The sequence below is a fragment of the Arvicola amphibius genome, chromosome X (genome assembly GCF_903992535.2).
Source record: "Arvicola amphibius chromosome X, mArvAmp1.2, whole genome shotgun sequence".
NCBI classification, from domain to species: domain Eukaryota; kingdom Metazoa; phylum Chordata; class Mammalia; order Rodentia; family Cricetidae; genus Arvicola; species Arvicola amphibius.
Genome location: NC_052065.1, coordinates 43093649 through 43106528, shown reverse-complemented (window position 1 = coordinate 43106528; position 12880 = coordinate 43093649). Strand labels below are relative to the sequence as shown.

General features: G+C 35.7%; 1 protein-coding gene across 1 annotated transcript in view; it reads right to left on the bottom strand.

Annotated features, from left to right (window-relative positions):
• Nucleotides 1-12880, bottom strand: part of Dmd (dystrophin) — a 1847711-nt gene that overhangs the window by 693331 nt on the left and 1141500 nt on the right. The window contains 1 exon segment of the mRNA XM_038316167.1: nucleotides 6508-6609. Within this exon segment, the coding sequence (XP_038172095.1) occupies nucleotides 6508-6609 (102 nt within the window).

Here is a 12880-nt window from a genome sequence, read left to right as displayed (position 1 = left end):
AGATATGTATGTTACCTTTAAAAGTTTGTTTTCAGAAAAAAAAAGGAATAGACACCAATGAAGGCAAGTAGGCCAGTTGATCCAACCTCTTAAAATGCCTCTGTTACAGTTTATTCAAAAATATGTATCCAGAACAACTTCAAAGTGATTAGCTGAGAAGTTCAGCCTAACAGTCTACCCCAATCAGAATTTCTGTTAAGCCCTGAACTTTCCTATTATACAGAGATTGGACAACAAATGATACAGCTAGCTCTTGATGGAGGAGTGTCTATGTGTTACTTTCATTGATTAATAAAAAAAACTGCCTTGGCCCTTTAAGAGGACAGAAAATTAGGTAGGCAGAGTAGACAAAACAGAATTGTGGGAGAAAGGAAGCAGAGTTTGGGAGACGCTTCAGGCAGTCGCCATAGTGAGACCCCATGCTTCTCCTCTCTGAGATGGACGCAGGTTAAGATCTCTCCTGGTAAGCAACCACCTCGTGGTGCTACAGGGATTACTAAATATGGGTTAAAGGAAGATGTGAGAATTAACCAATAAGAGGCTGAAACTAATGGGCCAGGCAGTGTTTAAATGAATACAGTTTGTGTGTTGTTTTTTCGGGCGTAAAGCTAGCAGGGTGGCAGGATGCAGCCCCGCGGTTCCATCTACAAGCTCTTCCAAGACTTGATAAATATTTCAACTTTTTTAGGGTCCCTCATCAATGTCATCTCCCCCAGACAATATGAAGTAATTTTAAGACTATTTGTCCACTTTTGCAAAAGGAGGGTTTTGGTCAATTCGTGGGTTATTCATATTTAAATTGATTGTCATATTTAAAGAGATTAGGGGGCTGGAGAGATGCCTCAGTGGTTAAGAGCATTGCCTGCTCTTCCAAAGGTTCTGAGTTCAATTCCCGGCAACCACATGGTGGCTCACAGCCATCTGTAATGAGGTCTGGTGCCCTCTTCTGGCCTGCAGACATACACATAGACTGAATATTGTATACATAATAAATAAATAAATAAATATTTAAAAAAATAATGAGATTAGTTGCAAGTTGTTATTGGTTATGGTCAGATAGGAAACTAAACGAAGGAGGTTAGATTAAGGAATTTGTTTCTTTTCTCTCTCCTCTAGTCTTCTTTCTCTCCTATGTAGAGAAAAAAATCAGGGGGATATAAGAATGCTAAGATTAAAAGGTAGTTTATTAAAACTACTTTTAAACTAAAAAACAACTAATATTCTCTAATATTTTACATTGGTACAGATTTTCTGTATGTTGATATAAATTCAAAGTTATTTTTGTTTTATATATGTGTGTATGTGTGTGTGTGTGTGTGTGTGTGTGTGTGTGTGTGTGTATGTATGTTTCTATTTGTTTAAGGTATTATACCTATGCAGCTCATTTAAAATATAAGTTCTAGTCCTTGAAAGATAGTATAAACTATTTAAGATAATTAAGAAATGGTGGTTAGTAGTTAGAAATCTATAATAATCAAACATGTAGTCATGTTAGGTATGCTTTCAAGATTAGGTATAATATATTTTAGATAGATAAGTTTTCTTTAAACACTTCAGACATCTACAGAATATGACACTTAATTAGGAAAGCTAGGCTGAGATCTTAGGCTCATTTCTAACTATTTCTTATAACTTAAACTAGCATGTTTGTATTAATTTACTTTTTGACTCGTGGCTTTAATTATACATTCAGCAGGTCTTTGAAGTATTTGAAGTCCATCTGTCTATCTAAAATACATCTCTGCTTGACCTTGAAAAGATACCTAAAATAACTACAAATTGATTATTATAAGTGACTGATAACTTGCATTTCTTTATTATCGAAGTAGTTTGTATCATTAACTTTCAAGGACTAGAAATTCATATTATATTGTTAAGTGAGTTACATAGGTAGAATACCTTAAATAACAGTATAGATGTATGTACAGTATGTTCTAACAAAAATAACCTTAAATTTGTATTAATACATAAAAATTTCTTAAACAAGAGTTGAATCATATACACAGTATAACAAAAATAAAATAAAATTTGTAACTATATATAAAAATCTATCCCAATATAAAATATTTAAGACGAATAGTTGGTTTTTAGTTTAAAATTAGATTCAATAATCTACCTTTTTATCATATTATTTCTATACCATACCTTTTTCTTTTCAGGATAAGATCACTGAATTTAATCCCATTTTCTCAGCTTTTGTTCTTGACCATGACCAATAACAATTTATACCCTACCTTCCTTAACAATAACAAACATCCATAACCAACTGAATGACCAATCCAAGTGACACTTCTTCATGGTATACAAAAAGATTATTCCATTACAGTTTTATTTTATATTTTTAAACTTTTAATTAAATTTATTTTTTTTTTCATGCAAAGTCTCATCTTATCAAGGGTTGCCTTGAACTCATGAAATATTCAGGGATAACCCTCAGCTGATCTACCTGCTCTCCATTCCAAATACTTTGATTGTGGGTATACACTATCATGATCAGTTGTATGTAGAGTTAAGGAACATATCCAGCCCTTCATAAATGTTAGGCAAATACTCTATATCCCCAGCTACCACATGAAACATTTGAATAAAACTGTTTAAAAATGTGAAAAAAATCAAAATTTGTAAATTAATATTATTTTGTAGAATTTAAGATAGAACATATGAAAATATCAAATAACTTTAAAGTATTCATATGACTGTCAAAAATTTATGTTTACAATTTTTCTCAAATGTTACCGTCAATGTGGGAAAAGTAGACTAAGTTTAAATATTATGATTAGCATTTATCATAATTTTTTAAGAATTATTTTTATTTAATATTAATTTTATGTATATGTGTTTATATTATTTATCTACAGAGTCCAACAGAACCCAGAAAGGGGTATCAGACTCCCCTAGAACTAAAGTTATAGGTGATTGAAAGCTACCCGAAATGGCTGCTGGGAACCATATTGTGGTCCTTCAGCATAGCAGCAAGTGGTCTTAAACTCTGAGCCATCTCTCCCCATTTGTAAAAATTTAGAAGAAATTATAGTAAAATTGACAAATAAAAAAAATTACAAACCAGGGAGGAGACTAAGTAAAGATGACCCCATGTCTCAATCTCAGCTCTGTTTTGGGAGAGGAATGTAGAAGTTAAGCCAGGCAATATTTTTGAAACAAAACATGGAGGTACCAAAAACCAAGTTCCTAAGACATGGACATTCTAAACTGTATCCTTAATGATAAAGTCTGAAAGTGGTAGAAAGACCATATACATAAACAACTGAATGTTACAGAAATAACCTTGAGGAATAAGTTTAGTTACTTAAAAATAATTATATGCATATCTATTAGTGTATGTGCAGTTGTGTGAAGCTGGACATGGAGGCCAGAAAAGGGTGTCACATAGCCTAGAGGTGGAGTTGCTGGCAGTTGTGAATCATCCAGTGTGGATACTAGGAACTAAACTGACGTCTTCTGGAAGAGCAGCACGAATTTCTCCAGTTTCCTCATTTTTCTTTTTAAGGAAATCACTCTGCCTGCTATTAGTTATTTCCAAATACAGTCTTCCAAAGGTAATCCAAATCAAATTTTCATCATAAAAAATATATTCCAGCCAAGGAAGTCCAGTTTTCTCTCCAATAAATACATAAGAAGTCTCAAAATTAAGGAAAAGCTAGAGAGATCTTTAATGTAAAATATATCACACTTTAATTTGACACGGGTTCAGTGTTGAAATGGCTTTTTTTGGTGGCAGAGTAGTGGATCAGCCTTCAGAAACACCAGCAGCAACATTTAAAGAAGAAGCATTCAACTTATGCTCACAGATTTCTGAATTGACTCTTAGATGTCATGTTCTGAACTGTGAGACTATATCTTTATGATATTTTGGTGTTTCAGGATCCCTACAAAACTGCATTTTTTAATTTTTAAAACTTAATTTTTAAGTGTTTTCTAGGTAAGGGTCCATATCAAGAGGTATGGCTCCAAAGTAGAATACTTGCTCAACGTGTATAGTCCCCTGAGTGTTCCATGCCTAGTATGGAAAAACAAAACAAAATGCTGCAAGACAACCATTTCTCTACATCTGATATCTCTACATCTGTCATACCCCTCACTCTCTTTAATCTGATATTCTGCTTTCTGTACAATTCAGGTAACTGTAGCCATGCTTTTTTCTCAAATTTTACTTCTCCCAAATGAGCTGAACTCCCAGGAAATGGAGAAGTAGGAAAGGTGGGAAGGAAGAATAATATTGACTTACAAGATGTCTTTAAGGAAAGTGTGTGGGGGGAGGGGAGACAAATTGTATGGCTTTGGTTTTTATTCTGCATCAACCCTCCATTTACTTCACTAAGACATATCAGAACTGGATAGAACCAGTCATAGAGCCCAGTTCACATCTCAAAGCAACCTTGGGACTGAGTATATCGGTGGAAGTGAGATTAAGTTAAGCAACATTGGTTGGATGATTTTATATATGAGAAAAGCAAAATTGTCTACATCTTGAAAGAAGGCTTTTTCTATGTATTATGCAAAAGCAGGAAGTAAAGCAAAATTAAATGCTTATTTGTGAATCATAAGAAAGGGTGTTAATCCTCAACTCATTGTCATACCCATATGGCATTAAGTTGTTGACGATCCATCAAGAATAGATAGAATGGACTTATCTATTGGAGGTTCAAAGGTCCTCATACTCACAGAGAAGCACTAAGAGATGCAGGAATGTTAATCATGCAGGGGGTCTCCTCAGTGGAGAAGATAGAAGTCACACACTTGCATTCCATCCAGAAAGCTGAGAGTGGTGGTTATTCATTACATGATGACCATTTTGCTGTAGAGGCAGATCTCACCCTAATTCCCCAGAATGATTATCCCAGACTCTTCCCTTCCTTGGACATTATCCATCTTTAGAATAGATGTCACAAGTACTTTATGGCCTGCTGACTTCTATGTTATTGATCAGAGATCACACTGGATTCTAGGTCATTTAGCTACAGAACTTGCACTCATGGTCAATGTACTTTGTAAAAGAGGTTGTATGTAGTCACACTTTAAACCTTATTGTATGCCTGGAACAACAGCCGCAGGGACTCCCACACTTATCCTCCAGCCCATATGGTTATTTCATGGCTCATTAGAATGAGGGTCTCTGTGGTAACCACCCTGGAGACTTAACAAGTTTGGTAACTAACCTGTATGCCCCTTTGAAACTGCTGCTCTTAGATCTGCCTCTAAGTATGAAGTCCAAACACCCGAAATATTTATTTTATTTTTAAAAAGATTATATCAAACATGACACTGTATGTAAATAACTTTCTTGAATTTCTGAAGTAGATATAATCTTACTATTGAATAAATAAATTTTAATATTTAAATTATTTAATTTAAAAAGCTGTGCTTTTTTGCAACTGGTGGTTTGCCATTACGTTCAAAACCCAACTTTAAATTTATCTAATGAAAACTTCCATGTAAACTGTGGGGAAAACAAGCAATTCTGGTGAACTAAATTTTGGCTCAAGTACAAGGAAACTAGCAGTGAGCTTGCAATAGAATCTAAGTTCTGGTAATGCCATTTGCAAAGACAAACTGCTTCTGTATAATGAGGTTATTGACCTGCACAGTGTTAGAATGGTTTTGAATGTGAGAGTAAGGCTCCCTAAATCTCAGCCGGCAACATTAGCTGAGAAACCAAAACTGATCAATAAACAGCCGCCATTTACAGGCTCTCAGGAACCTTTATCACAGTGGAAGCCATTACAATTTTGTCCAGACACTGAGAATAAGGTAAACTCTACCGAACATCTATTTATCATCTATCACTGGCTTCTCGTTTGCAAATGGAAACCATTGATTAGGCCTTTGTTTGTCTGAACTGACCTAGCCTTCTATTTCTCTTCTCAGGTAGGATTCTGTGATTAAATGTACCCTGGACTTCAAAATGAACACACAAAAATAAAGCAAGTATAAAGCTTTCACCCAGGCTGCCTTTTTACTGGAGAAAGATGCAATTACATGACATTTTGCTAAAAATTCCTGACCTAATAAAGTACTAAAGCCTGAATGCATGTTTTCTCTTCTTTCATAAGAAATAGCAACAGAGCAAAGAAAGGTCATAGACTATATTGTGAGTCTTTACAGCTATTGAAGACAGTGGGATGCAATGGCTGGCTTTAAATTAAAGCAAACAATATGAAGAGTATCAAGGCTGGCAAGCAAAGCAATAAAACCCCCAAAGAATTTAATCTACCTTGAAGGTGGTACTACTTTTCGTATTGATGGTACCATACTGAGGCAGAAATGAGTCCTCTAATGCAATGGCTTGTTAATAGGCTTAGGATCACAATATAGAAATAGGAAATGTTGATCAAAAAGACAGCTTTACCTCTGCAAATGTAGTATGGCCAATATTTCCTTACAAATTATTTCAATGATTGTAAATAGAACTTGTCAATGGCAAGTGTCCAACAGGGGAAGTATAACCCATTACGGGGTAATAGATATTGCTAGAGGTTGCTTCATTACCTTCACTGGCTCAGTGCTTGGTTTGTCCTTGTACAAATGCTGCCCTTCAGACAACAGCCTTTCCACATCCGGTTGTTTAGCTTGAACTGTGACTTCTGTTTCCTGGGGAAAAGAATCCATACAGTGCAGATTAACTTCACAGTTAGCAATAAAATTACTAAATTTAAATATACACTTGGAGACTCCACATGCATTGCAGATCAATTTCTGCATGGTAAACAGGGGCAGAAAATATAGCTTTTGATAAAGAGAAAATAAATAGAGGTTCTTATGAAATACACTAGCATTAAAACAATCCAAGATCTTGAATTGTGTCGTGGTAATATTGTGCACAAACACAGACAGTATGTATTTTTTAAAAAGCAAAATGCAATAATGAGAAGTATAATTTATCACTCTAATTGATCTATATAAACACCAGATTTAACATTAATAATACTCATAATGTCAGTGTTTACTGTACCTTACAGACTCCTTATTTTATAGATTTCTGTTTTGAAATAAGATCTGAAGTATCCACATCTGTCTGTCTCTGTCTTTCTCTCTTTCACTCTCCCTCAATGCACCCTTTCTCTACATGTGAGTATATTTGTAAGAGAACTCCAAAACTCTTTCCATGTTATTGTTGAAATGAAGTTTCTTCCCAAACAATAAACATGAAGCACAATACCAAAGCTTATCATTTATTAAACAGTCAAATTAAACAGGTCTTCTGAGGAATGACTAGATTATTTTTCATATATCATTTATTTTTTCACTGCCTGGGGACAACTGAAGCATGGCAGAAAAAACAAACACCCCTTTAGGTATATATAATAATGTTTTGTTCCTGATATCTGTCTAGCTCTTGAAGAAATAACAAAAGAAATGTGAATAATTGAAACTGAAGGAAGTGAAATTCAATATTACAGAAGAATTTTTGGATGGAACATTTGTTAAACACTGGGGTGGAATATCGATTAACCAATGTCATGTGTCAGACAGGAGCCTGGGCAACCTTCCTCCGAGCTGCTTTTGATCAGCAAGCATTCTTGTCTCCCCTCTCCTATCTGGAGACTAGTGTATGGACATGTCTTCCAGCTTTAGTTTATTATATACACTGTGATTTCACAAGTTCCTCCTCAGTCCACAAGAGTGGAAACCTGTGAATCCAAGTTATTATAATCTGATCCTGCACAGCAGGATATCTTGAAGCTTATCAGTGCTCAGCACTTGCTCTTGAGAAAGTTTGTCTTGTTATTATTAGAATAAATGCAAGTGTGTGGCGGGGGCTTAGGTCAAAAGTGTACCTATCATTAAGAGTATTTGCCCTATATTAAAATAACAAACTACATACTTTACTTTCCTCAGACAGCTGGTCAGTGCTCTTCTGACCACTGTCAGAAAAGTGCTGTGCTTTCAAGTAATTCCTTGATAGAAGTAGACTAGTTAATATCACAGATCAGGAACCAGACACATCTATTTACAAGCAGTGGTTTCTTAGTATGACTCCAACAACTACCCATTCTTCCTCGACTCAACTTACAAGACATTTTAGCATAGTTAAAGGTCATATTTCCTAAAGATAATTTGAAAAAAAATTGTTCTAAAGAAAGAGAAAATGATTAGCAAGGTCAACTTACTTGAGAAGTAAAGAAAAGCAAGCATAGTTTTAATCTGCCCATGTGTGATTTGTTTGTGCCATGCATTACCGATATAAGTCTATGTTCTTTGAAGAAGCACTTTTGGAATGAAGCTGTGCTTGCAAAGTCTGACTAATTGATGAGAACAGCAGTGATGTGAAGAAGGGCCAATGTTGCAGGCTAACAGCCTAATGACCTGACGTGGTGCTAGCTATAGCCAGTTAAATAATCCCTTGCCCACCTCTGTGTCAGAACTAATATCCTGTGACTAATAGATAAAATAGATAAAAACATTTTAAAATCTACAAATTTGCTGAGCACTAGCTTCCACCAGTCACAAAGCTAAGAGTTCCAAGATAACATTTGAGGCTTACAGGGGAGATTACCCTATCTTGTTGTAAGCTGACTATAAGATGTACCTATCATTGTATTTTCATATTGCCTTTATTTTTAACATTATTTGTTCTGATACTATAATGCCATAATAAAGCAAAAGGCTGTTTCCATGTAGAAACATAGATCCAGGGAAATCCTACATGGCTCTGTGTCTCCTGGGCCATGGTCACTCAATTTGGGCTACAGAATAAGCATCTCTCACTCATTTTCAAGTGAGATCAGTGGCTCTTGTATCAACAGGAACCTATCTAAATTACATGCACATTTTACATTTGAAATGAATTAGTTTGAACCAGAGTCACTGGCATTTATTACACTTGACATAGGAAAAGTAGTTCTTAATGTGGGTTTGTCATTTTAATAGAGCACTAAAGTTGGAGTGGATGGAGGACTATAACTCACATTAAAACCAGCAACTTCTAATATATCCAAAACCTGCCCTGTTTTAGATTAGATAAAAGACATCCTTTCTTTCAAACACTCTCAATTCTCTTTCTCATTACATACTAAGCAAAGAATCAAGATCAACCACAGACTCCTTCTACTGAAATATATGTTCCAAGGTACAGATAAAAGCTGGTATTTGATTTTTTGACACAGTTTTCATTTCATAATATTTATATAGTTTTGCACTGGATACCAAACTTCTCATATTATTCCTATCAATAGCATTTGTTTTAATAAACGTTATTACTGGAAAATATTCTGTGTAAGAGTGGGGCAATGAAGTTTCCTTTTGGACTGGAGAGGAGTTCTGGGACCCTGCTCCTTCCTAGGGAGCTGTTAGCCACTAATGGTTGCTGGGTGAGGAAAAAACATCTTCTTCCATGCTAGTGGTATGATGTTCATGCTCCAGTGAATTTTTCCATACCTGTTCTCATGCAGGAGGCACTAGGCATACTTAGCCGATCTAAACACACACACACACACACACACACACACACATGCACGCACACACACACACATACACACACAAAGTAGAATGTGTGAAAGTAGGAAGGATGTGCATTGGAAGAAGTGTTGGGTGGCAATGGGACTGTGTAAGAGGCAGAGTGTGTCAGAACATGTCCCAAGAAAGAGTCATATGAGGGGAATTCTGAGTACTTCTGAGAAGGATCCAAGAAAACAAAACAAGAACCTTGTGACTTCAGTTTCTTTGAAAGCACAGAATTGTTCTTTGAATGTACATGGACTTTCCTGCCTCCTCCAGATGCAGCAAATAGGGGTGAGTGTACTTTAATTATTCAACACAACTGGCTTTTGTTATTTGTTTATATGCTTCTATGGAAAAACATGTTTTTGCCACATGTGGCTTGTTGTGATTATATACACTTTGGATTCATGATAACTTTTTTCTTCTGATCTTTCTTAACCCTCGGGGTGTAAATTGTCTTATGTTCTGAATAAAGTTGGATATTGCATGAGACTTTAATCTGTCTCATTTATTGACTCTGTTCTCCCAGGTCCCACTGCCCTTAGAGCAGGAACAAGGGGTGTTAAATCTCAGGAACCTAAGAGCTAATACCTATACTCTCAAAGTGTTCCACATAATAGAAACAGAAGGAACATGGCCAAACTCTTTTTATGAGGTTACAGTTACCATGATACCCAAACCACACAAAGACTCAACCAAGAATGAGAATTATAGACCAATCTCACTCATTAACATAGATGCAAAATTACTCAATAAAATACTGGCAAACTGAAACCAAGAACACATAAAAAATCATCCACCATGTTCAAGATGGATTCACTCCAGAGATGCAGGGCTAGTTCAACATATCAAAATCTGTCAAGGTAATACATCATATAAATAAACTGAAAAAATATGATCATCTCATTAGATCCTGAAAAAGCATTCAACAAAATTCAACACCTCTTCATGATAAAGGTGTTGGAGAGATCCAGGATACAAAGAACATATCTAAACATAATAAAAGCAATATACAGAAAGTCTACATCCAACATGAAATTAAATGGAGAGAAATTCAAAGTGATTCCACTACAATTAGGAAGAAGACAAGGCTATCTACTCTCTCCATATCTATTCAACACAGTTCTTGAGGTTCTGACAAGAGTGATAAGACAACAAAAGGAGATCAAGGGGATTCAAATTGGAAAGGAAGAAGTCAAACTTTCGCTATCTGCAGATGATATGATAATATAAGTGAGATGATATGATAATATAAGTGACCCCCAAAACTGCCAGGGAACTCCTACAGCTGATAAATAATTTCAGTAATGTGGCAGGATATAAGATCAACTAAAAAAATCAGTAGTCATCCTATTTACAAATGATAAAGAAGCTGAGAAAGACATCAGAGAAACATCACCCTTCACAATAGCCACAAGTAACATAAAATATTTTGGGGGTAAAACTAACCAAGGAAGTGAAAAACCTGTTTGACAAGAACTTTAAGTCTTTGAAGAAATTGAAGAAGATAACAGAAAATCAAAAGATCTCCCATGCTCTTGGATAGGTAGGATTATCATAATACAAATAATAATCTATTAAAAGCAATCTATAGATTCAATGCAATTCCCATTAAAAACCCAACACAATTCTTCACAGACCTTGAAAGAACAATTATCAAGTTCATATGAAAAAAAAACCAAAAACCCCAGGATAGCCAAAACAATCCTGTACAAGAAAGGAACTTCTGGAAGCATCACCATCCCTGACATCAAGCTCTGCTATAGAGCTACAGTAATGAAAACAGCTTGGTTTTGGCATCAAAACAGACAGGTTGACCAAGGGAACCTAATCAAAGACCCAGATATTAATCCACACACTTACTAACACCTGATTTTTGACAAAGAAGTTAAAATTTTACAATGAAAAAAAGAAAGCGTTTTCAACAAATGGTGCTGACATAACTGGATGTCAACATGTAGAAGAATACTAATAGGTCCATATGTATCCCAATGCACAAACTCAAGTCCAGATGGATTAAAGACCTCATTATAAATCCAACCACTCTGAACCTCAAAAAGAGAGAGTGGAAAGTTGCCTTCAAATGCATTGGCACATGATATCACTTTCCAAATATAACTCCAGTAGCACAGACACTGCAAGCAACAATAAATAAATGGGACCTCCTGAAACTGAGAAGCTTCTGTAAAGCAAAGAACACAGCCAGTATGACATAAAGTCAGCCTACTGAATGGGAAAGATAATCACCAACCCAACATCAGACAAAGGAATGATCTCTAAAATATATAAAGAATTCAAAAAATTAGACATCAAAATTCTAAATAACCCAATTAAAAATGGAGTACAGAACTAAACAAAGAATTCTCAATAGAAGAATCCCAAATGGTCAAAATACACTTAAGGAAATGCTCAACATTGTTAATCATCAGGGAAATGCAAATTAAACAACTCTGAGATACCATCTTATATCAATCAGAATGGATAAGATCAAAACCACTAATGATAGCATATGCTGGAGACAATGTGAAATAAGGGAAACACCCTCCATTGCTGGTGGGAGTGAAAACTTGTACAACTACTCTGGAAATCAGTATGGTGATTTCTCAGAAAATTGGGAGTTAACCTACCTGAGGACCCAGCAGTACCACTTGGGCATATACCCAAAGGATGTTCAATCATACTCCAAGGACATTTGTTCAAGGATGTTCATGGCAGCATTATTTGTAATAACCAGAACATGGAAAAAAACCTAAATGTCCCTCAACTGAAGAATGGATAACGAAAATGTGGTACACAATGGAGTACTACTCAGCAGTAAAACACAATGACATTTTAAAATTTACATGTGAATGGATGGTACTAAAAAAAAAACATTCTGAGTGAGGTAACCCAGACTCAGAAAAATGAACATTGTATGTACTTACTCAAAAGTAGATACTAATTTTAAATCATAGGATAACGAGCTATAGCCCATGATCCTAGAGAAGCTAAGTAACAAGGTGAACCCTAAGAAAAACATATATAGATCTGATTGGAAAGGGGAAATAGACAAGATCTCCAGACAAAATTGGGAGAATGGGGGTGGGGGAGAGAAGGGAGGGCAGAAAGGGAAAAGGAGGAGAGAAGAAGACAGAACTTGAGGGAACAGGGTACTCGAGATGGACAGAGGATAGAGATGAGAGCAAGGAAAGAGATATTTTGATTGACGGAGCCATTAAGGGACTAGCAAGAAACCTGGCACTAGAGAAATTCCCAGGAATCCACAAGGATGACCGCAGCTAAGACTAAGCAATAGAGGAGAAGGTGCCTGAACTGGCCTTGCCTTGTAGTCAGATTTCATGATGACTATCTTAAATATAACCATAGAACCTTAATCCAGCAGCTGATGGAAACAGAGGCAGAGACCTGTAATGGAGCACTG